This window comes from Protopterus annectens, chromosome 10.part0 (genome assembly GCF_019279795.1).
Source record: "Protopterus annectens isolate FY-2018-M chromosome 10.part0, PAN1.0, whole genome shotgun sequence".
In the NCBI taxonomy this organism is placed as follows: Eukaryota; Metazoa; Chordata; order Ceratodontiformes; family Protopteridae; genus Protopterus; species Protopterus annectens.
In genome coordinates, this window is record NC_056744.1 from 769413298 (window position 1) to 769439615 (window position 26318).

A 26318-nucleotide genomic window follows, 5' to 3' on the forward strand; every position below is an offset into this window, starting at 1 on the left:
CATGCATGGCATTATTTCTGTAATCAGTGGGGTCACGATTATATTTCTTTAACTTTCAACTATGTAGTTCTGTCTCAAAATCATTCATTTCCTTAGTGAACCTTTCATGTCATTTCTGAAAATCACTATTATGCACATATTTTTGTATGTTTTCATAGCTAGTAGAACGTTTTTCTGTTAATGTTAACAGCTGTCTGTCATAAAATTTAACCAATAATTCCAGAAACATCTTGGAAGCTACAGATTGCACTTTCCGACATTTAGAAATTAATTGTTCATCATCTGTACCTACCCTAGGTTCAACATACACCCATAAACCTCTGGGTGCAATGTTAGCTGATAGGCTTTTAGCAATTTAATATGCTAAAATTAGATCTAACCTTCATAGAACAGTCTGTAACAAAATGTCATATCATTTTATCTTCAGCAATCTTATAATAAAAAATCCAAGCTTTCAGTCATACTGATTGCTTGCAGCAAAAAGTACTCAAAATGTATTACTGTGCTACTGGTTTCATATCACATAGTGTATAATGTATTTTGTGCACTGGTGAGATTAAAACTGGGAAGTTTAAAAGGAGGCTTCTGGATACATTATTTCAAGCTGAAGTAACTGTTTGAAAACAGCAAGTACTCTGAAGACTGTACATTTACTGGGATTTAAAAGGAAGTGTCTGGATGCATTATTCTATGATGAAAGCAGTAAGTTCTCTGAAGACTGTTTGAAGCTTATGGATACATTATTTTATGCTGAAAACTGTGTACTGTGCATTTATTGGGAAGTTTAAAAGGAAGTTATTGGCTATATTTTTTCATATAGATTTTCTGTTTGCTAACAGTTAGCATTTTGAGATTATTTATAACGGCAATGGACTTTCTTTGCATTATGCTGCATTACAACAGACTTTAGAGATATTTATACTAGTACTGGAAAAATCTTTTTATTGTTGGTGTTGCACTTTGAATCCTTTCACAGTAGTAGGTACGTGCACCACTTATGAGTTGTGGTGTATATATATATATATATATATATATATATATATATATATATACATACACACACATATATATACATATATGGTTCCACTTCATATCATCGAATTATCATTTCATCGAATTTCAAATCATCGAGACCAAATCGTCGAAAACTCATATCATCAAATCTCAAATCATTGAAAATTATAAAGCAACTACAAACAACATTCCACAAAGTTTTTACTACATTTATGCAGGGGGGCAAGCCCTCCTGTACTCCCCATGTGGGGGGCTCCACCCCACACACCCCCCATAATTAAATATGCCAACTCCAAGGTCGCACTACAGTGGGGTTAGGAAATTACCTTTTTCCCCCACTGTAGTGCGACCTTGGAGTTAGTATATTTATTTACGGGGGGTGTGGGGGGCAGAGCCCCCCACATGGGTGGTTCAGGGGGGCTTGCCCCCCTGCATAAACATAGTAAACAGTGTCTGGGATGTTATTTATAGCTGCTTTATAGTTTTCAATGATTTGAGATTCGATGATATGAGTTTTCGATGAAATGAGTTTTCGACGATTTGGTCTCGATGATTTGAAATTCGATGAAATGATAATTCGATGATATGAAGTGGAACCATATATATATATATATATATATATATATATATATATATATATATATATATATATACACACACACACACACACACACACACACACACACACACACACACACACACACACACACACACAGCATAACTACCATAGTACTTGCTTGTTTTCTGAATTTCTTTGGCTACATTATTTGTTTCTGAACCATGATTACGTTAAATTTAACACCTGAGCTCTGAACAGCACCCGCAATTCATTTTCAATCCCTTTTTACTAAGGGAGTAAAGCTTTTTGCATCCCCACACCCTTACTATAAATAATAACATCAAAGTCACCAGCACTTTGAGAAGTTGGATCCAACCCACCAAATTTAGAAGGTAGGACTTAACACTTACAAATACAAAACACATGTGCTTTGGCAACTCATATTTCCCAGATTCTGTACAGGGTAGTATTTCTGCAAAAATATGCTTTGACAACTCATGTTTCCCAGGTTTCTATACAGGGTAGTATAAATACATCACAATGCTGTCAAAAATACCTCTGTGATCCATTTGGTTCTTCTGGAACTGGCACTTCTACATCTTGGGGAGGCGAGTAATTTTTTAGACTTCTGTGCAGCTGAAAGTTTGGCATCTGCTGCAGCCCAAACATTCTCTACCAGAAAAGAAAAACAGGTTTCCTTTTTTAAACGGCAGGTGTACGATGGTAAATGAATTACAATATTTTAATTGATTTGTTTGACTCACTGAAAATAGTTCATCTATTTATATATTAACATTCATTACACAAAAAACTTACGATTCCTCTGTATGCCATAAGAACTCAAATGATGGTTATGGTCTTCCATTTATTTATCAAACATGATCTCAAAAAGGCCTAAAGTAAGTGCATACTTTAAGTACTGGTGGGGAGTTATTCCACTTCTTAACTACCCTGTTAGAAAATCAACACTTTGATTTAAGCTAGACTTTCACTCGGAAAGGCTATGCACAATACGAACTATTTACATTTCCAAATGTATAGCAGAGGATTGCGCCCAAATTACAGCCCTGCAAATCTGCTGGTTGAGGCTTAGAGGTGTATATATGTCAGAGGCCAGCTAAGATGACTGATGATGCCATGCTGCACTATTAGCCTGCCTTACAGTGGGTATCTGAATGTCGGAAATAGTGTGCTTTTCCACCCCTGTTGAGCTACCACTAGTGGTGGCTGTGACATCTGTAAATGGAGAAACTTCCCCACGCCCGAAATAGGTGGTCGATATGCTACAATGTGCAGTTCATTGGCCATGTGTGGAGGAGGCTACACTATTACCATGCCCAGTGGTTGCATGCCTAGGTAGGAATAAGACTGACAGTATCAATATGTCCTGGGACTATGATTCAATGAGCACATTCATGTCATTGTCAGATCCCAACAGGGGACTGGTCTCAGCCTGCTGTTGTTGCCCAGTCTCTAGGTTCCACAGTACCAGTGGTGCTTCCTGTAGATACAAATACAGAACATACCTTGTGATAAAAGTCAGCGCAACTGAAAGCTGCAGTACTGCGGCCAAATATGAAATGCCTACATGTGGCAGCAATTTCCCTGTCTGTAAGCCCAAAGTACCAATGAAGGACAGAGAATGTGCCAACTGCATATAATACACACAAATTATTTCAGGCTTGGGCAATAGTCTCCTTTGGATCCGATGTGTCAGATCTGTCTCGGCCATTACAAAAGCTTGAGGACTTCAGCAAAGCTCGTGGGCCTCCTTCCCTACCCATAATGCAGTTCCCTAACTTTCTCAGATCTTGTTTGCCCGTCCAGAAATTGTAAGGATAGCAATAAATGTGTAATATCAGAAAAGGACATACAGCAGTAACTGTTATAGAAGGTTAAGGCTAGCATCTCTGAGGCTATGTAGATTCAATGTCCACTCAGTCTTCCTGGAGATCTGGAAGGGGGTTATGGAGGGTGGGTTGTGAGAATAAAGGTCGAGATGGACAACACACATGGAACGTTATGATAAATACATAACTTCTTTATGTGTTGTTAATCTCGCCTTTATTGTCACTGATGGGACTGCGTCCCAAGCAACTTAATTCCTGGGGGGGCTCATGGGAGAATATTCCTCAGAACCAAAGGAAGCTCTACTCCTGGAGGCCAAATCCACTCTGCCATGAGTAATAAAGGTATGCGGTTTTGCCCAGGTGGCTGCAGGGCATATATCTTCCCAGGGTAATCTTGCTTGATAGGCTGCAGATGTAGCTACCGATCTGGTGGAGTGTGTTTTAACAGGAAAGGGAAGAGACCTGTTTTTAGATGTGTATATGTGGGATATACAAAGAGTGAGCCATCTAGATAAGGTAATCTTTGACAATGGCTGACCTTTTCTTGTCTCGGAGTAGGACACGAAAAGTTGGTCTGATTTTTTAAACTCGAAGTTCTGTACAAGTAAAAGTGTAGTTGTCTATGTATGTCTAGAAGATGCAACGAGTACTCGCCTTTGTTCTGGTAGTTGGGGAAGAACACTGGAAGATCAATAGATTGATTTAGGTTACATTCTCACAAAATCTTTGGAAGAAATGAGGGGTTAGTGCATAAAGAAACTCTGTCTTTATAGAAAAGCAGGTAAGGGAGCTTTGTGGACAAAGCTTGGATTTCTTCTGGCTGAGGTGATAGCCACTAACCACAATGTTTTCCAAGGCAAAAACTTTAGATCACATGTGGCTGAAGGTTCAAAGGGGGAACAAGTGATGTTTGTTAAAATGAAATTCAGACCTCATGGAGGAGTTGGATTCTTGTAAGGGGGTCTAATCATCATAGCTCCTTTCAAAATGGCTTTACAGAGTCTGTGTGACATGATACTCCAGCCATTTTCTCCCACATGGTAGTCTGAGATTGCTGCTAGTTGAACTGTAATAGCAGAAGCTGCTACACCTTCATGAAAGAGTTTTGTTACAAATTCCAGGTTAGACTGTACAGGGGCAGAAAAGGGGTCTATTTGGTTGTCACTTGCCAATATTACAAACCTATTCCATTTACTCTTGTATAATTTTTGTACAGAGTTCTTATAGGAAAACAACAAGATATGTTTTACCGGTGAAGAAAGAAGAGGAAACCTGGCAATCAAGGGAACTAGAGCGGCCAAGCTGTCAGTTTGAGGTTTCAAAGGCTGGGATGCCCCAATCCCAATGGATGTGTCAGCAGATCCGGAGTCCAAAATCCATGGTTCGTCCAGAAGATGAGGCTGTAGGAAGGGAAACTAGATCTGATGAGGCTAATAGGGAGCAACCAGGATTACTGTGGTCTCCAACAGACTGTCTTTCTGCAAAAACTTGGGAATCAGAAAAATTGGAGGGAAACCATACAGAAGTCCCGGAGGCCAATCTTGAACACGTGCACCCAACGGTGACTCTCCCATAGGAGGGATCAGGGCAAAATAGTTGCTGCATTTGGTATTGGCAGGTGAAGCAAAAAGATTGCAGCAAGGCTGGCCCCATTTTTGTAAAATCTTTTCCATTACATTGTGATTGAGGGAACAATTGTGAGGTCATAATATGGCCCTGCTCAAAATGTCTGCAATCACATCTCCCCGGGATGTGCGCTGCAATCAGAAAATGGTTGGAGGATACTGCCGCCTTTTGCCAAACCCTTAGAGCTTCTCGACAAAGGGGATAAGATCTGGTTCCTCCTTGTTTGCTGATATACCAGACTACTGACATATTGTTTGATTGAACTGCTATTACTCCTAGAGGGAGAATGTTTTGAAATGCTTGCAACGCCAACAGCACTGCCCTCATCTCTAGGATGTTTATGTGCAGGTGAGTGTCATGTTCCTGCCAGGTGCCCCGGACTGTCTTTCCCAGATAATGCCCCCCCCCCCCCCCCATCTGGGAAGCATATGTAGTCACTGTGGCTTGGGGCAGAGGAAGGATGAAGGGACGGTCTTCAGAAACTGAGAAAGAGTGAATCCACCACTCTAGATCCTTTTTGCAAGATTTGGTAATAAGGATCTTGTGCAACACTGGTATGTAGACGAGCTAGATGAATAAGTACGAGAGATGCTACCAATTTCTCCAGAACTTGTAGCACTTGTTTTGCACTGGCTCAAGATTTCTTGATTAGTATTTTCACATGTAAGTGATGATTGTGTACTCTATCGTGAGGGAGTCTAGCTATCAGTGTGGTTGTATCTATCTCTGCTCCCATAAAATTTAAATTTTGAGATTGCTCTAGAGCAGATGTGTAGCAATTTATGGTAATGCCTAGAGAGGAGCAAAGCTGAAGTGTATATTCCCTGGCTTGTAGCAGGAGATGCCTGTTTGTGGTGGTTATGAGTCAGTCATCCAGATATGGAAACACCCGGAATCCTGTGCATCTCAAGTGAGCTGCGACCACTGCCATGCACTTGGCGAACACTCTGGGGGCTGTAGTGAAACCAAAGGGCAGCACTCGGAGTGCCTGTCTACTAGCCAGGAGCACAAGAACCTTCTGGATCGCCTTTCCATTCGAATGTGGTAGTACACATCCTTAAGGTCTATAAAGCACATCCAATTGTCTTTTTCCAGGAATGGAAGTATTGACTGCAGAATGATACCACAGTATAAGGACAAAATGATTGACTTCAACAATTGGCTAAGCTTCTGGTGTCATTCAAAGGGGATCTAGTTTCTGTCTGCCTGGGACGACATGACTGAAAGACCACGATGCTTTGCCAGAGATGGTCTGCACCTGTCGCCCCTGGGATTCAGGTTACTGGCTAATGCTCTTGCCACCACTATAGTGCCTTTTTTTAGGCAAAGTTCAAAGGACAAAACCACCACCATAACAGGTACAAGCATGCAAAATCTGAAGGTAATGCTATTCAATCCTAGAAGTCTAAACTTCAAAATGCACTCTCTCTCGAGGCACTCCTAAAAATGGAGAACATCGATATCTGTGCAGTAACTGAGACCTGGTTCAAGGCTCCAGAGAGCACCCCTGCAATACCAGGCCACAACTCTTACCACACTTTTCGGCCACCAATCCAGGACCGAAACACTAAAGGTGGAGGAGTGTCCATATTCACCTAGGATATTCACAACATCAGGCTAGTTGCCCAACACAATCCGTCTGAAATTCTCCAGGTGCAACTAATACTAGGTAAGACTGCAATCTAAATTGTAGCTTGCTACAGATCCCCCACCATGCCCCAAGATTCTCACTACACCTTTCTAAACATACTGGAAAATATTAAGATACAACCAAACACCCTAATATTGGGTGATTTCAACTACCCTGCCATTAACTGGGAAAACTACTTGTGTACCAGCACCTTTGCCCAAAAGTTCTTGGAATTCATAAATTCCAACATCCTGGATCAATTAATCCTTAGTCCCACCAAGGGCTCCAATATCCTAGACCTGATCATTACCAACATGGGAAATCAATGCTCCACACTTATGGTCACCCCCTCGTTGGTCAGGTCTGACCGCAAGCTAATCACCTTTGACATCCAGATCCCACTCTCCAGTAAGGAAACCTCCATAAAAAAATTCTCCAAAGCCAATTTCATGCTACTCAAGTCAGAAGTGACAAACTTCAAGACACCCATGCAGATGGGAACTGAAAGTTCGACTGCTGAATCCTACACTAAGGCACTGTACGAGCACATCCACTCATGCATGAATTGTGCCATCCCCAAAAGAACCAAGACGCTCTCCTCCAAAAAAAGGAGGCCAATCTGGTGGTCCCTTGCCATAAACAAACTTTACACCAAAAGGAAGAAACTGTTGCAGAAAAGAGGAAAATCCCAGGATGCAAAAATCTACTTTACCAGCCTCAGTAAGAAGCTGAGATCCCTCATAAAATCCTCCAAACTTAGTTACGAAAATAAAATTGCCAAAGATTCCAAAGACAACTACAAGGCATTCTATAGCTATGTCAAGAATCTAAATGGCAATGCTCAGATCTGCTCTGAGCTACAACAGAATGGCATTAAATATACTGATCCCAAGGATATTGCCAATATCATGGCAGATCGATTCAGTGCAAACTTCACACCCCTCTCGCCCCCCTAAAAGGCCCATCTCAATATCGAAAGATTGTCAAATTTTGGTAATCACGGCCACACAGGTATAAAATGCACTCTCCAAAGCTAAGAATACAGCATCCATGGGACCAGACGACATCCCAGGCTGTGTACTACAAGAACTACAAAATGAACTGGCACCTCACCTAAGTGTCATGTTTAATCATAGCCTCACCTCAGGCTTCATGCCCACTGAGTGGCGCACAGCTACAATTATCCCACTCCACATGGGGGGATCCACCTTGAATCCCGGGAACTACTGCCCCATCAGTCTGATGAGCCTGATCTGCAAGGCCATTGAACACATTATCATGGAACTTATAAACAAAGACATTGGCAACTTTCAAACACTTGACACCATGCAGTTTGGGTTCATGAAGGGCCGATCTTGTCTTCTGAACCTGGATGACTTCTTCAAATCAGTCTCCAGAGCCATGGACAAGCATAAGGTGGTCCACACAGCCTATATGGTCCTCGCCAAGGCCTTCGACACCATCCCCCACTCTGGAATCATAGATAAACTTACTAAACTGGACATTAATCCCTACATCACTCGATGGGGTGCCAATTGGCTTACTGACAGAACCCACACTGTAAAATTAGCAGACTCCAAATTCAGCTCCAGACAAGTGGAGTACCTCAGGGTTCAGTGTTGGGACCGCTCTATTTTGGCATCTGCTTCTCTGAAGTACAGGCCAACACTAAGGGACTCTGGCTAACAAAGTTCGCAGATGACTGCAAACTTGGAGCCATTACCGAATCTCAAATGATGTGGATATTCTACAAAAGGGCCTTACAGAAACAGATGCATGGTGCCAGAGCCATGGGCTGAAACGCAATGCCAGGAAATGTATAGTCATCCCCTTTGGGAAAAACCAGTACCGCTACCTGTGAATTACCACACAGGTGGCAGTACACTAAACACCAAAAGTGTGATAAGAGACTTAGGGACACAGGTAGTGGTCTCACCTTCGATAACCACATTGCCAGAACAGTCAGGAAATCCTTCTATGTGGCACACCTCATCACTAAGGGCTTTTCATCCAGAAAAAAGGAGGTCATTGTCCCACTGTACTCATCCCTCATTAGACCCATTATAGAAAACAATGCCCTGTTTGGTTTGTACCTCTCAAGACATCTGCAACAACTGGAAAGGCCGCAGAAATACCTCACTAAAAGAATCACAGGCCTAAAGGAGATGCCCTATGCTGACCATCTAAAAAAACTCCACCTATACTCTGTTGCATATAGTCTACTCAGAGGCGATCTCTGCTTAACACTCATGTCAAACCCAAAGCTGTTGGACATGCTACACAGAAAGAAATCCCAGGCCCTCAGAGACACATGCTCCAGGGATCTAAACCTTGTCATCACAATGAACAAAACATGCTGGAGGGATTGGTTCCCGACCCAGAGACTCCCCAGACTCTGGAATAGACTGCCCATACATGTCAAGAGGGCGCCTCTTTGGCCCTCTTCAAAAGGAACCTTGATGATTGGATGGGAGATAGGAAATTCACCCTGGGGATCACGTCGGTTGCCCTGCTAGACAGGGGTCCAGGGAAGTAAATACTGTGGGAAGAAATAGCCAGGGAATTGTTATGGCTAGGCTTGTATAGGCCCTAGGGCCGATAGCCAAGTACCAACCTATGAACTATCCAGAACTTGGTTTTCTTCACCAATTTGTTTAGTTTGCTGAGATCCAATATCGTCTCCAGTCCCCTGTCTTCTTTGGAACTAATAAAAATCTTGAGTAAGTTCCGGATCCCCTCTGGACTTCTTGGGTGACTCTTTTTTGAGCAACTTTTCAATTTCTAATGTTGCTTGTTCCTTTTGACTGGATATTATGTCCTGCACCCACTTGTCATTGGTTATGTTTTGCCAGGCTTCAAGATACAGTGGCAATCGCCCTGGCTCCAGAGGCAAGCAGTCGGGCATGCCCTCAGGAGTACTGAAAGAATCTACCAAAGAAAGATTCTCTGGAGCCCTGATTCTGTGGGCCTTTTCTGCCGCGAGGGCGAGATCTTCCATTTTTCTTCCCCCCTCTGCCCCTGGGAGAACTTCCACCCTGTGTGTCTTGGTAAAACCTCAGAGATTTTTTAACCACATCTTTCCCCTACCTGTCTGACCCTTAGGAAACGGTCTGGTGGGTGTGGAAAAACATAATCCAACAGCAGACAAGGTCTTACCCTCCTGTTCACACCAGGTTAGTGTTTCTTTTACCTTGAGCCCCAAAAGAGATGAGCCATCAAAGGAAGCAAAGGAAGACTTAAAGGGCTCTGCAAAATCGCAAAGGCGCATCCGGTTCTGCCTCCTAATGGAGATCCCTGAACCCGCTGCCCTACTCGCTTCTATCTGCTGCATATGAATTGAATCTCATGGACGAGTTGACTACAGAGTTGATGGTAGCGACCTAAGCATTGACTTTATCTTCTGCTGCATGAGCTACAGCTCCTTGGAGGGAGTCTGATAGTTCTTTAAGCAGATCCGTCTGAAGTCTGGTGAAATGAGTGAGATAGTTCAGTGATCGTAACATAAAAGTCACTGAAGAGAAGACGTGCTTCCCATACCTATTCATGGTCCTGGAATCCTTATTAGGAGGATGGATAAAGGCACCGGTTTCAAAAAGTTCCTTTTTCGTGGCAGCTGCCATGACCATGGCATCTACTGCTACACCTTTGGTAAGAAAGGCTTGGTCCTTAGGGGATTTAATGTACTTGCTGGCCTCCTAGGAGTGGGCTCTATGGAGTCTGGGGTCCCCAGGCCTTCCGAGAGATTAACTGAATAAGCTCATCAGAAGGCGGTGTCACCCACGAGGTTGAAGGGCAAGATCTGAAGACCTTCAGGTATACCTACTGACTCCTCGGCCGAAGGGGAGGAGGACTGCCAGTCACCTCTTTGTTTCAGAATTTCCAGGATGTCTCCAAAGGAGACATCCTCAGGAGGTGACCGTGGGGACACTTCTGCTTCAACGAAGTTGGTATCGGATGTGACGGACTCCTCTGGGGAGTCCAGATACTTCCTCTTGCATGGATCTCTTCCGAGGGACTTCCTCAGTGGATATTCTGGGGAAGTTTCGGAAGAGGGAGTAATCCCCAGGGGAACACCCTGAGGCCTTGGATCTCTGCAGTCCTGTGGATGGAGGTGATGAGATAAAGACACCTGTGACTTTGAGGAAGGAATCTCTAAAGGGGGCTGTGCTTGAGACTGAGAAGCAGTCATCACCCTCCTCATAACTTCAAAGGCAGACTCTCTCTGCTCCAAAGAACTTCCAGGACCTGACAACACAGGTGTTGGAGCCAAGAGAGCCCTCGGCATAGGAGAAGGAAGCTCTGAAGAAGAGGTGGGAGATGGACTCACCTGCGCTAAGTCCCCCAGAGACAGAGCTGGATCCAAAGTGATTCAAACTGGCTCCGAGTACTCGACGGGTGAGTGGCGGATCCCAGAGGTCTCCTGCTCCGACTCAGCACAGACACACAGGGCGGACATCGGATCTGAGGAACTAAAAGGTCCCGGACCCGATACAGACACCAGCTGGATGTCAGAGTCTTCTGGCTCTGATACTGAAGGATGGATCAGAGAAGGAGCAGGCACCACAGAGGAAAGATGAGTCTGATCTGATTCCTTTGGGTTCGGATCCAAAAGAAGCTGGGCCAAGGCAGGTGTCTTGAGGAGCTTCTGCACCACCCTATCCACATCTTCATCTGAGAGACTCCTATTAGACATTGTGGACAATGCTGGGGATCTGGACTTGGTAAGAAAAGGTGATGGGAACCTGGACGTAATAGGTTCTAAGAATGGAGATCAGCTCCAATAGCGGTACTCCATAGGAAATGGAGTCTTTGGAGCCGATTCCATGGATGATTTCGGATCCGAAGCCTTTGACTGCTCTGAGGAAGTTCCTGGATCCATAGAAGTTGTTTGCACAGTAGATGCTGTTGGAGTTTAATACCTTTGATTGCATTACTCTTGGCTTTGATGCAGCTTTTGGAGCCAGAGAAGGCTGTTTCCCTGACCTCTCAGACTTGTCGGATTTAGGAGAGAAGGGATGAGAAGAAGAAATAACCTCAGAAAAAGGGGTTTTGATTAACCCCTTCAAAATCAATTTGTTCTTAAGTTCCATAAGCGCCCTTTGATTAAAGGCATGGCATATGGAACAAACAGTATACACACAACGTGTGAATCACTGAGGGCCATCTTCTGTCTGCATTTCTCACATTTCTTAAATCCTAACGGCTTTCCTTCATTTTGGGATATATTTGAAGGAAGCCTGAAGAACTAACCAGAGAAAAAGCACAAATAAGGAAGCAAGAATTTTTTTTTTTAAACTACAGAAAGAGAAGGGGTTTGATGCGGCTTTTGGAGCCAGAGAAGACTGTTTCCCTGACCTCTCAGACTTGTCGGATTTAGGAGAGAAGGGATGAGAAGAAGAAATAACCTCAGAGAAAGGGGTTTTGATTAAGTTCCATAAGCGCCCTTTGATTAAAGGCATGGCATATGGAACAAACAGTATACACTCAACGTGTGAATCACTGAGGGCCATCTTCTGCCTGCATTTCTCACATTTCTTAAATCCTAACGGCTTTCCTTCATTTTGGGATATATTTGAAGGAAGCCTGAAGAACTAACCAGAGAAAAAGCACAAATAAGGGGGCAAGAATTTTTTTTTTTAAACTACAGAAAGAGAAGGGGAAGGGAAAGTCCTCCAACTTAAAAGGAGCTTAAGGGGAATTGAGAGAGAAGTCCTCTAACTGAAACACACTTTTTGGTTAACTGCTCTCCAACAAAAAAACGAGCGGTAACCAGATGGAAAAGGAAAGGATTTAGTCCTAAATAACTAGAAAAATACTAATAAAGAGAAAGAAGGAGAGAGAACACCCACTAACTAAAGAAGTGGATGTGGGAAAGGAGTTAGACGTCCCTAATTAAAAACAGATGCTAATGGGGAGAGGATTACTAACTAGGACAAAGTTAACAATAAGGAATTTCTAATTATATAAATGTAGAAAGCTATAAAAATATGAAAACTTAGCCCAGAGCTTGCTTAATGAACCTCTTTGCAGCACTGCAAACTTAATCTGAGGAAGTTAGAGAACTGCATTATGGGTAAGGAAGGAAGCTCACAAGCTTTGCTGAACTCGTCGAGCTTTTGTAATGTCCCAGATGGCTCTGACCCATCACTTAGAATAAAGGCGAGCTTGACAATAACACATCAGTAGTTACATTTATACATTCTAAGATTTTACAGAGACAGAAGTTAAAGATAAAGCCCACATGCAACTCATTAGATTGTACAGGCAGGAGTTGTATTATAAAACATTGGGCATGATTCACGATGGCTTGCACGGAGTCTAAGAGCCGTGTAAGACTCCATGCAGCCATCGTGATCCAGGAACAGCCCGAAATCCCGTGTAAGAGACCAGCTAAAACAACTCTTACACGGGCAGGGTGTGGATATGCTAATCACCTCACTTGCAGCCGAAAGGCATGCAAATGAGGTAGATTAGCGATCCACGAAGCTGAAACCAGCCCGTGTAAGAGTCGTGTTAGGTGCAGAAATGTACTCAGTTGACAACTGAGTACGTTACTGCAAATAACACAACGGAGCCATGACAGCTCCAAATAAAGTGTGCAAATGTTGCAGTCAGCATGCCAATGGCCAAATATGTGGCCATTGGCATGGTAACCCAATGCAAACATGAAATAAAAAAAATTTTTTTTTTTGGAGATTGGCGAGGTTTAAACGCAGCGCAGCCCCGCGCAAACGGGCTGCGCTATATAAAACATAAAAATAAAGGTTTTAAACCCACAAATGTGGGTTTTATATAATGCATGGATTTGCAATGCAGGGACTAGGACACCAAAAACAACATGGCCACTGTCTAGTGGTTGCTAAGGGGGGAAGCTGAGTGTAAGACATGTAACTAAGCATTAGTAGGCAATCCTATGTAAATGAGTGGTAGTATAGTGAATCACACTGTCACATAGCATTCCGTGTAGTGTAAGAGTTAGATAAGGGGGAGTACAGAGTAGGAGATAGGTGACATCACAGGGGGGAATGCCAGGAAGAAATCAAGCTCAATGGAGCAAAGTGGTATGTGAAAGATGCCAGTCACACAGCATAAAAAGAGGAGTGTCAACAGATAAGCATGGGAAAGTCAAGAAATGGAAGGTGTACACTGTGGCCAACACCAAAGTTTCATGCTGTACGTGCATGTGCGCGTGTGCACGCTGGGAGGCGCGAGTAAGACAGAGTGCACGCGTGTAAGGCAGAGTAAGCATGTAGGTGCCTGTTTAAAGATTTGTAAACCTGTTTGCACTGGTGCGCGCGCGTTTTAATCCGAATAAGCAGATTCTAGCCCGTGTAAGCATGTGTGCGCGCATGGTAGCCACTGTGAGCGTGTTTTCGCTGGTATGCGCGCTGCTCCCCCCTGAGGAAACAGAGAGGAAAAAGTAAGCAGAAGAAATAGTAGGAAACTAGCAGGGAATACTTGTAGAGGTAGCAGGTGAAAACAATTAGAAGCAGGCAATTACACAGGCAGAATACAAGCCCAGCCCAGCACTTAAAACACTGCAAACAGCATTGCAGTACGTTTTAGAAGTGAAAACTGAAAAAGCTGCACTCAGACCAAACATGCTAGGGGCTGCCATAGCTGTCATAAGGAGACATAGGAGACTTGCTGAGGGTGGTGATAATGGAAATGCTGCCAGACAACCCACAGTGAGGAGACGGAGAAGAGTGTACAGGCCCAGGGTCACCTACCAGGGGTTACATGAGCTGGAGATAGTGGAGCGCTATAGAGTGGATAGAGACCTCCTGCAGCAAATTGTTGAGCTGTGCAGGCCACGCCTCACACACAGAACCAACAGAGGGGAACCCATCCCAGTGGAAACCAAGGCATGTGTTGGCCTAAGAATACTAGCAACAGGTACCTTCCAGAGACCAACTGGTGATATGATGGGGATATCACAGGCATCAGCCTCCAGGGTACTGCACCAGTTCCTGGATGCCATGTCAGCACATGTCGGTGGGCATGTATATTTCCCCAATGCCCGTGAGGTATTGGCCAGCAATATGCGTCTCTTCCAGCAAATAGCGGAATACCCTGAGGTAGTGGGTGCAATAGGCTGCACGCACATATGCATCAAAGCACCAGCCGGTGAGCGGGGTAGGGCCTACATTAACCGCAAGGGCTTCCCCTCCATCAACTGCCAGGTCGTGTGTGATGCCCAGGGCATAATAATGAATGTGTGTGCTGGCTGCCCTGGGAGCTACCATGATTCCCATATCTTGCATTTGACGCAGCTGTACCAGACATTTGCCAATGGGGACATCCCACATGGTCACCTAGTGGGGGATGCAGGTTATGCACTGGAGCCGTGGCTGATGACACCCATCAGAAATGCACACACACCCGAACAGGAACGCCATAATGAGGCACACGCACAAACACGTAATGTAATAGAGCGTGTGTTTGGGCTAAAGTCACGGTTCCGGTGCCTGGACACATCTGGTGGAGCCTTGCAGTACTCGCCAACTACATGTACCCAAATTGTCATGGTATGTGCTATGCTACATAATATGATTCTGCGAAAACAGCTGCAGCAGGATCAGCATAGGGCCGGCACAAACAGCCCCCCACCATTGCCAAGGCCATCACAGGCAGAGCGTGACTCGGAGGAGGAACAACCTGAGCCTGCCCCAGTAGGCAGAAGGAGGCGTGCCCAGTATGCCCTGGCCTTGGCAAAGAGGCAACACATAGCACATACACTGGCTCAGTAGGAACCCTGGGAATTATACCCCTCTCTGACTCACTCATATAATAACAGGGACGCCTAACATGACACAACCTGCTCTCAAACATGTACAGGGAGTGTAGTATGTGCATCCGACAGAGGCAGCCCTGCAGCACCACCTGAGGCATGATCGCCATGTGTTAAGCAATGTAACACCATCTAGTATATGCAAACATGAAGACCCAACCAAACATCTCACCCTCACCAAGCATGATGCCACACTATGAAGACAACAAGATCAAGTACAATAATTGGCTGAGGTATTGCTGTTAGCAAGGGGGAACACATGGCTGACAGCCTGGGCTGACATGCCGAGCAAGACATGATGCCCCACCTGCTAGGGATGGCACGCACCCAGCACACCTGGCTGTGTGGATACTGGCAAAGGCTGTTGTCACCCCCACTGTGCCTGGAATAGGTAAGTCTGGAAACACAAACCCACCACCATAGGTAGCACAAGGGATAATAACCTGGACGTAATGCTACCCAACGCCAGAAGTCTAACCTGCAAGGTGCATGCAGACCAAACCCACCACAGCATGGAGAATGGTAATGTGTTCTGTAACTGAAACCTGGGCAAGGCCCAGAAGAGCACCCTAATACTACCAGGTTATGCCTCATACCATGCTCTACAGCTCCAAAACATGGAACACATGACAATAGGAGTGTGGCTACCAGTAATTATCAAGGATAACCACACCCCCAGGTTGGTACCACAGCAAGAAGCAGCATGAACTATCCACAGGCAATTAACACTGTCTCAAACTGTGTACCTGTTTGAAGCCTGCTACAGACCACACACACAAACCCAAGTACCCCAGCCAACCTTCCTGAAGACACTGCAAAGTATGAATGTCTCAACAAATATCAAACAAGGCACAAACAAAGTATGACATAGATGGCAATCCATTATGTATGGAAGAAGTAATCAGGGACCTAGGGACACAAGTGTACGGTAACCTGTCATGTGACACTCACATTGCCAAGGTGGCCAGGAAGACCTGCTATATTGCCCGCCTTAATATGAAAGGATGCACATGTAGAGCTAGAGAGGTCACTGTGCCCCCATACTCTTCCCTTATCAGGCCCATACGTGACAACAATGCCCCAGTTCGGATGTACCTTACCTTACACCTGCAGCAGTCAGAAAGACCCCAAAAGTACCCCACCAACAGGATAAAGGGTCCAAACATTGGACATCTGCAGCCAGGCTGAAGAAACCACAGCCCAATTCAGAAGCATACTGCACAGTCAGAGGTGATGTATGCCTGATGCACAAGGCCATGTCCAATCCAGAATGAATGGACATGCTCCACTGCAGAAACCCCAAATCCAGCAGACACACCACAGTGAGATAACTGAACCTCCACACATAGATTAATAGGATGTGCTGGAGGGACAGATCCATAACCCAGAGGCTCCTGACACTCTGGAACAGAATCCCAGTCCATGATAGGCTGAGCTCCACACACAAACTCAACAAGAGAAATCCGGTGAAGTGCATGGGAGATAGTAGGTGTACACTGGGGGCCATCCCTGTGTCACATCAAGGAAAGTAAACCCTACGTGGGCATAATATGCACATTGCAAGGGGTGGCGAGACCCACACACAGTCTGTCCGTGCTCAAACAAGGCCAGGGAAGATAGCCTAGTATGAACCTATGAACCTATGATGATACAAATTGTGCAGGACACAAAGGATTATCACACAGCTGTCCTACCTGACGATAGGAACCATGGTGATAATCCACAGATATGCTCTGCAGCACTCTAATATCACAAACAATACACCAAACCCACACACATTGCCAACAGCCTACTGAACAGATTCCTTCCAAACTCCCCACCAGCACCTAACTGCCAAATATCTATCCCAGGAGAGTGCTGGCCCCCTGACATTGCAGATGCTGAGGTAACAGCCAGCATCCACAAAGCACAGCACACAGCATCAATGGTACCAGACGGTGTCCTGGGTTGTGTCCAACAAGTACTGTAAGAAGAATGGAACAGCAAATAGCATTACTGCGCACTATCAGTCCTACCACAGGATATGTACCCAAAGAGCAGTGTACAGCAACAGTGGTCCCACACTACAAAGGAGGTGCCTGAATGGATACTGCAAACTATCACCCCTCAACCCCGACTATCTAGGTTGGCAAAGTAATGGAGAGGATGATCATGGATCCCATGAATAACGAGATTGGGTACATACAGACATTGGACCCTACCCAGTGTGGCTGTCATAGGGCAGATCCTGCCCCTTACACATGTGAAACGTGCACCAAGGTCATTGATGTGGGGAATGTTGATCATACAGCCTATCTGGACCTTGCTAAATCCTTCCATACAATACCCTAGTTGGCGGTACAGATAAGCTCACCAGCCTAACTATAAACCCCTATGCAAGTAGATGGGTTGCAAACCAGCTCAAGGACAGAACTGACCTGGCAGACATGCTGCAGCCATGGCAGACTGCAAACCAGGTACAACTGGCATCCCACAAGGCATGGTCCTGGGACCTCTCTTGTATGCTATATATGTCACATAGGAACAGCCCAACAGGGAAGGACTCTGTCTGAACAGGTTCGCAGAGGACTACAAAATGGCCACCATATTGGACCCTCCAGCTGACACAAGCAACCTACAAAAGGCACACATAGAAACAGACAAGTGGTGCCACAGCCATGTCAACAAGCTAAATGCAGAATAGTGTATAGTCAACCCCTGTGGAAACACAGTACATTGCCAGAAATTACCACATAGGTGTTAACCCAGTAAGTACATCAGGAGCAATAAGAGACCTGGGGACACAAGGTGATAGATATCCTGCATGTGACAACCATATGTCTGCAGTGGTTACAGAAACATACCATATACCCACCTAATCATGAAGGTAAGCACAGCTTGGTTAGGGTAGGTCAATGTGCCTCTCCAGTCATCCATCAGCAGCCTCACAATTGTGTACAATGGCCCTTCAGGGATGTACCGTAGCAGACACCTGCAGCAACTGGAAAGACCACACAAATGCCCCACCAGGAGGATTGCAGAGCTGTAACAGATGCCATGTGTCGCCTGAGTAAAGAAACTGCAGCTCCACACAGTGCCATACTGCCTGGCTGGAGGTGAACTGTGCCTGATGTATAGAGCCATGACCAACCTGGTATCAATGGACATTTGGCACCATGTAAACACTGAATGCTGGTGACCTATGCAGCTGACAGGCCTGAACCCCAGCACAGACATAAACAGGACATGCTGTACCGATTGGTCCATAACCCAGAAGCTCACTCCACTCACGTCTAAACTCCCACTACAGGATATCCAGGGAGTCCCTCAGTGACTGTCATCCAGAGGAATCATGATGACTGGATGGGAGATGGTAGGTGTACCCTGGATATCACCTGTATGTCACGGGTAGACAGAGGCACAGCACACTAACCATGAGATAGGTCATGGCAAACACCAGTAAATGTGTGTTGAAGGACAAACACTCTCTGACTAGCATTACAAATGGACTAGGGCACATGGCCATTGTTTGTCAATGTCCACACAAGTTGTGGAATACATTAACAATGTCAGACAATCATGTACTATGCTGTCCATATCTGAACAAAATGCAACATGGTCATATCTGCACAACTGGCCCTCAACCAGTCTGGTGTGCTCACTATAAATATTACAAGCAGTGATAGGACTGAAACCGATTATATTGTCCACCACAGTGAAAGTTCTGCATCAGTACACAATACGACAATACAACTGCTTGGTCAGCAGGAAAGGATGATGACAACTGTATGCAAACTATCCCATCGCGATCCTGCAGGCACAGCATAATGCCTGTTAGGTTCAGACACAAAGCAGTTGGGCAGTAAGAACACAACCTGATGTCCAACACTCAACTGTACATGTGATATATAGATGGCGTCCACACACAAACAGAAATGTGGTGGTCCACAGATCCCAACATAAGGAAAGGTCACACTGGGTATGCTCGCACACGTAGATAAATGAGACGTGGCAGTCAAGAAGACATACAAACTGCGAACTGGGCATGCTCACACACTTAGGCCGTGTCACAGTTCAGCAGTTGCACACACATATCTGGCATTCCTATGTGTTAACACAGGAATCTCCCACAATACAGACATCTGCCCAGTGCACACAGTGAAGTTACAACACAGACATAAGTAAAGTAATGGATCCCACTCATATGCAAACATCTCCCACAGTACACACGTTGTTTATAGAGATAGGGAAGGCTATGGCAATAAAGACCCACAAACAGTATATGAGCAACAGATACTTGCATCTGACAGGTAAACATATGGCCGTAGAGTGCAATACCTGACTGTTGTCCCTAGGGAATACAGAAGGCTATCCAGAGTGTATTTGGCATCTGCCTCCACAGTACAGTAGGCCACTGTGCCTGTGCAAAGTTATTCCATAGATATGCTCTCCCCTGTACTGATGGATAGTAACAGATGTACATACCTCTTCATCCATAATGATGTCAGCACACTATACATATGTCAGGAGCAGACATCATACCCAGTAAAGTGAATAGCACGCTCCGCTACTGCATCTCTAACAAGTGTCATAACATAGTTAGGTAGAGGTTTGAATCCTGCAAGTGCTCAGTGTGTGTGTGAATGTGTGTGGGGGAGTAGTGTGTGCAATTCCATGTGTATGAGAAATGTCCCTTTTGGCAACTATAACTACACAACACATGCTGCATATTCCACTGTCTAAACACTGATGATGCCAGCACCCTATAAGTACAGCAGGAGAAAGCAATCCCCCCGGTAATGCAAATAGCGTGCTCTGCTAATGCGTCTCTCACAAGTGTCATAACATAGGTAGGTAGGGGTTTGAATCTTGCAAGTGCTCAGTGTGTGTGTGAATGTGTGTGGTGGAGTAGTGTGTGCAATTCCATGTGTAAGAGAAATGTCCCTTTTGGCATCTATTACTACACAACACATGCTGCATATTCCACTGTCTAAACACTGATGATGTCAGCACCCTATAAGTACAGCAGGAGAAAGCAATCCTCCCAGTAATGCAAATAGCACACTCTGCTACTGTGACTCTCACAAGTGATCTAACATAGTTAGGTAGGGATTTAAATCCTGCAAGTGCTCAGTGTGTGTGAATGTGTGTGGGGGAGTAGTGTGTGCAATTCCATGTGTAAGAGAAATGTCCCTTTTGGCAACTATAACTACACAACACATGCTGCATATTCCACTGTCTAAACACTGATGATGTCAGCACCCTATAAGTACAGCAGGAGAAAGCAATCCCCCCGGTAATGCAAATAGCGCGCTCTGCTAATGCGTCTCTCACAAGTGTCATAACATTGGTAGGTAGGGGTTTGAATCCTGCAAGTGCTCAGTGTGTGTGTGAATGTGTGTGGGGGAGTAGTGTGTGCAATTCCATGTGCAAGAGAAATGTCCCTTTTGGCAACTATTACTACACAACACATGCTGCATATTCCACTGTCTAAACACTGATGATGTCAGCACCCTATAAGTACAGCAGGAGAAAGCAATCCTCCCAGTAATGCAAATAGCACACTCTGCTACTGTGACTCTCACAAGTGATCTAACATAGTTAGGTAGAGGTTTGTATCCTAAAAACGCCATGTGTATTTTTGTCACACAGTTCGTCCATGTGTGTGGGGTGTTGTTCCCAGTATTGCACGACATACATTATATCAGTAATGTCAATGCACACATGATTTATGTGTGTGCCACCTACACATATGTACCTGTGAACTGCAAGAGTTCACATGTCCGAAGCCTGCCTCATGTGAATACATGGAATATGCATCAGACAACTGTATGACTGTGGTGTTCTGTGCAGGGGCTGCATGTGGTATGTGACTATACAGTGTGGGTTGTAGATGGTGTCATCCCACCAGAGAGGGATACATGACTGGTCTGGAGCATATAGTCCACATGTTGGTGATGAACAGGTGCAGCATGTTGTCACCACTTGTGGGAGTGGTAACAAGTTGTTCCACAGCAATGCAGGGAATGAATGATAAGAACCCTTCAGATAGGGTCTTGCAGCTAGAGTAATGCTCACACTCTATGTTTGAGTAGTCACAGTACAACCATATAATGGTGTGTGTAGAGACCGTCATATTCCCAATGTTGTCAGGAAGGCCAAGTGGGTTTCCTGGGTATGGGAGTGTGGTGTGTGCCAGGCTATGAACCTGAAGGCAGTCTAACTCACTGTGAGTTGCACATGGAGAGGCTCTGATGCTTTGTGCAGTGCCACCAACCTGGGGGTGTGTGTATCTGAGGTGCCTTTGGATACACCCCCCCTGTTCTGGTTTGGTGCATGTGTAGGGGATGACAAGCATGGTATCAGGAATGACCTGACACTGATGGTGTGCACCTGGGAGCCTTGTACCAGGAGTCTGTTACTGCACGGATATTGCTGTACCCCATGCTAAGGACGGTTTCAACTGCATGCATCTTGAGGTTTACACTGCTGCTGTTGAGTAGCATTTCTATTAGTGTCCTATCCAGTGTGATACCTGTGTAGGTGGCTATGTAATGTCAGCCTTGCATACAAAGGCACTATGTGTGTAGCAACAGCCTCTGCCAATATACAACGGCCCATGGGTGACAGGTGCAAGCTGTCCCAAGCAAAGCAATGTGGCTTGTCCAGCATGTAATCCCACACTGACAGGCATTGGATCCCCTTTGAATGTCACTGAAACATACGTTAATTGCAGAAACTGATGATCCTGTCTACATATTGTGGCAGCATTCTTGGTGAGGGTGAGATGCTACTCAAGGCCAGGGTCATACCAGCCTGTGCCACAAGCTCAGAGAGCCCCTCTATGCCCCCTAACATGTAGTCCAGGGAGGTGCGTCAGAGGTCATACACACTGGCACAGACAATGACTGAGTCATACGTCTACATGCCTTGGAGTGACTGGTATGCTTGTGTTATGTGGTGGATCATAGTGCCCGACGGGCAGCTCAGCGTGACCGTCACCTTGTTCAGCCTGGGAGCAGGACCCCAGTGTACGTGACGATAAAGGTACCTCATACAACTGTAGCAGGTGTGTTGTCAAGCCGTATGGCCTGTGACTGTTTGGCACACAGGCTTTGTGAGCTACGTGTTGCATGTGCTCTGCTCTGGCTTAACGTTTGCTTGTGTGTCTGCTTTGCAGGTGTCAGCTGCTCAGGCAGGATGCTATTCTGAGAGTCCAATAATGTACCTATGTGTTTCTGTGTTTGGATGGCAGTCGTGGCAGGTCTATGGGAGACTGGTACTGTATTCACTGTAGTATCCCACTCCACCTGACAGGGAATGCCAGTGCTGTGTTAACAGAGCTTAGCCCCCAGTTTGGCTATGTGGTTGCATCTCTCACATGTGTCGTACGTGTATGGGAAGGGGAGAGGGTTGTCTGTGTACATGAGGCAGTTGTAACATTGCCACATGACTCACAGATTCACCAACTGGACCTGAGAGTAGATCGACAAGTGACCTTTGCACATGCTACCATAGCATTGTGACTCCCATACTAAGTAACGACACATATGGCCAATGGGGATCAAGGTACTCAAGGTGACTATGTGAGGGTGTAGTGCTCCTGATTTGTTAGTGCTGGCATATATGAATGCTGTCTTGAGCAAATGCGAGGTATGTCATATGCAATGTGTTACAGGCAAGCTACATGCAAACAGGACAAACAGTGACGTTCTGTCAAGTGACACATGGACATCAGTACAGTAAGCAATACAGATGTCACTAGGGATCCACAGAGGCACTGTATATCTGCACTGCAGGTGGAATCAGTGTTTCAGGAACATAACAGGCAAACATGCATACAAACAAAGCTACAGTCAGCAGGACTGTATGTAGACTATGCTACAACAAACAAGGTGTACAACTTCCAGTAGGTAACAGTGCATATATGCAGGCACTATAAGCCAGTACCCAGACATTCACAGGTCAGACGGGCTGGGTCCAGCCGCACCCCACACAAGTGTATAGACCACATACCTTCGTAATGTTGAATAACTGGCCTGATACCCAAGTGCTCATACTTCTAATAATACACATGTCAAATAATAAGAAGTTATGTTCTTACCATAACGCTCCATGTTAGTTGCCTTCTTCTTGCCTTCTTTCTTGCTGGATGGGTTCGGAGCCGATCCTCAGCTCCGACTCGGCCTATACTATAGCTCGAGAGCTATTTTTACAGGCTTGAGGCAGCCCTATAACCCACAATACCATGCGCTAACTCCCCAGATCTCGTTTGGAAGCTAAGACATAGTATAAATATAATATCATAATATCATAATCCTCATTTGCAAGTACGAGCTCCCTGCTAGTAACATTAAGGATACTGGGAAACCGTAACATGTTATATCTCCAGAAATGGAAGGACTCAAGAGACCTGAAGTCTATCCAGGCTGGGGGGCAGGAGGGAGGGACGCAAGAAAGAAGGCAAGAAGAAGACAACTAACATGGAACGTTATGGTAAGAACATAACTTCTTAATGTTAAGTTGTCATTCTCGCCTTCATTCTTGCTGGATGGGACAGCGTCCCTAGCATCTTAGTCCTGGGTGGCTCAATGGAACAGACTCCTGAGTACGGTGGAACCAAAGTCAGCTCTATTTCTGGAGGCTATATCAAGTTTGTAATGGGCAATAAAGGTATGTTTGGAAGCCCATGTAGCTGCTGCACATATGGCATCTAGTGGTAACCTTGCTTGAAATGCCGTTGATGTTAATAGTGCCCTGGTTGAATGAGCCTTAGGCCTAGACGGAAGTTGCCTGTGTCTCAACTCATAGACAAAGGTAATAATAGATGTCAACCATCTGGAAAGAGTAACCTTCGATACCGGAAGCCCTTTCTTTCCTGCAGCATAAGAGAGAAAGAGCTGGTCTGACTTTCTGAGTTGTTTTGTCCTGTCTAGATAATACCGTAATTGGCGATGAACATCTAATGAATGTAATTTCTGTTCAGCCCTGTTGGCATAGTCTGGGAAGAAGACAGGCAAGTCAATGGAGTGGTTTAGATTTGTTTCCGAGGACACTTTTGGTAGGAAGGAAGGGTTTGTTCTGAGTTACCTTGTCTTTGTGAAAGACCAAATAAGGGGGACGGACCGACAAAGCTTGAAGTTCCGATACCCTTCTGGCAGATGTTATGGCTACTAAAAACAGAGTTTTCCAAGAAAGAAGCTTGAGGGAGCAAGAAGCTGCAGGTTCAAAGGGAGGCAGAATCAATGAGGTTAGAACTAAAATTCAAATCCCATTGTGGAGGTGGATCTTTAACTGGAGGTCTAAGCAAAAAGATGCCCTTGAGGAAGGCTTTACAAAGTTTGTGGGACATAATATTTGCTTCTGAGAGCCCAACATGAAAATTAGCAATGGCCGCTAATTGTACCCTGATAGTGGCCGACGATGACCGTGAATGAAAGCTCCGCCAGAAAATCTAGAACCTTATGAATGGGTGCATGGAAAGGATCTAGGGACTTAGTTTGTGCCCAATGCGAAAAACGCTTCCATTTCCTCGCATACGTCTTCCTAGTATTGGACTTATGGGAAGCTAGAATGATATCACGAACAGGAGGAGAAATAAGGGGAAGCCTGGCTAAGGCTGGAAGTGGAGCAACCAAGCTGTGAGGTTGAGGGAATGAAGAGACTGATGCAGCTTGCCCGTGAGATGGGTCAACAGATCCGGAAGGGGTTCCAGATGCCAAGGCTGTTCCAGTAGGTAACTGTGCAGAAACGGAAACCATACTTGTCGAGGCCAAAACGGGGCAATGAGGATAATTTTGGATCTCAATGCGGCTGCTTTCTGAATTAATTGCGGGATCAATGGCAAGGGAGGAAAGGCATATAGAAGACCCCGGGGACAAACGTGAGCAAGAGCGTCTCTGGGGGGATGGCCTGGTAGAGGAAAGAGTGTGAAGAAGTCGAGGCACTTGCTGTTTTGAGGAGTTGCGAAAAGATCGCAGCAAGGCTGGCCCACTTCTGAAATATTCTGTCTGCTACCGCTTGATTTAGAGACCACTCGTGAGGCATGAGGATAGTTCTGCTCAATCTGTCCGCTATGATGTTGGACTTCCCGGGGATGTGCGTTGCTATCAGAAACCGTTGAGAGGAAATCGCCCATTGCCAAAGTCTGAGTGCTTCTCGACATAGGGGGTAGGACTTTGTTCTGCCCTGCTTGTTTATGTACCACACTACAGACATATTGACCGTTTGAATTGCTATAGTCCCCGTGAGAAGAGAGCTCTGAAGGGCTTGCAACGTCAAAAGCACCGCCCTCATCTCGAGAACATTTATGTGCAGGTGGCGTTCTGATTGTTGCCATGTGCCCTGGACCGTCCTGCCCTGATAATGCCCCTCCCACCCAATCAGGGAGGCATCCGTTGTCACCGTGGCAACTGGGGGGGGAGAACAAAGGGTCTGCCCTGAAAAAGCTGAGGGGAAACCATCCACCAGGAGAGATGACTCTTGCAAGAAGGGGTTATCAAAATATTGTGAGTCATTGGTAGCTGTTGAAAGGACCACTGAGAAAACAGCATCCACTGAAGGAGCCTCATGTGGAAGCGGGCTAATGGGAGTAGAAGAATCGCCGCTGCCATGAGGCTTAACGCTTTCAATACTAGCTTGACATGAACTCTGTTGGGCTGAAACAGGGACTGAACATTCTGCCTTATGTCTGACAGTAATGTTGCAGACATTTCTGTGGTGTTTAATACGGCGCCTATAAAGTTTATACATTGACAAGGCGACAAGGAGGACTTTGCAAAATTTATAGAAATACCTAGACTGTTGCAAAGTTGAATAGTGTAATCCCTGGCCATTATAAGATGCTGCTTGGTGGTAGCGGAAATGAGC

General features: G+C 45.3%; 1 protein-coding gene across 1 annotated transcript in view; it reads right to left on the bottom strand.

The window, feature by feature from the left end:
* LOC122813330 overlaps nucleotides 1-26318 on the bottom strand; it is a 1602747-nt gene that overhangs the window by 809340 nt on the left and 767089 nt on the right. Inside the window, exon 5 of the mRNA XM_044085591.1 lies at nucleotides 2130-2245. Within this exon, the coding sequence (XP_043941526.1) occupies nucleotides 2130-2245 (116 nt within the window). The remainder of the gene's footprint in view (nucleotides 1-2129; nucleotides 2246-26318) is intronic.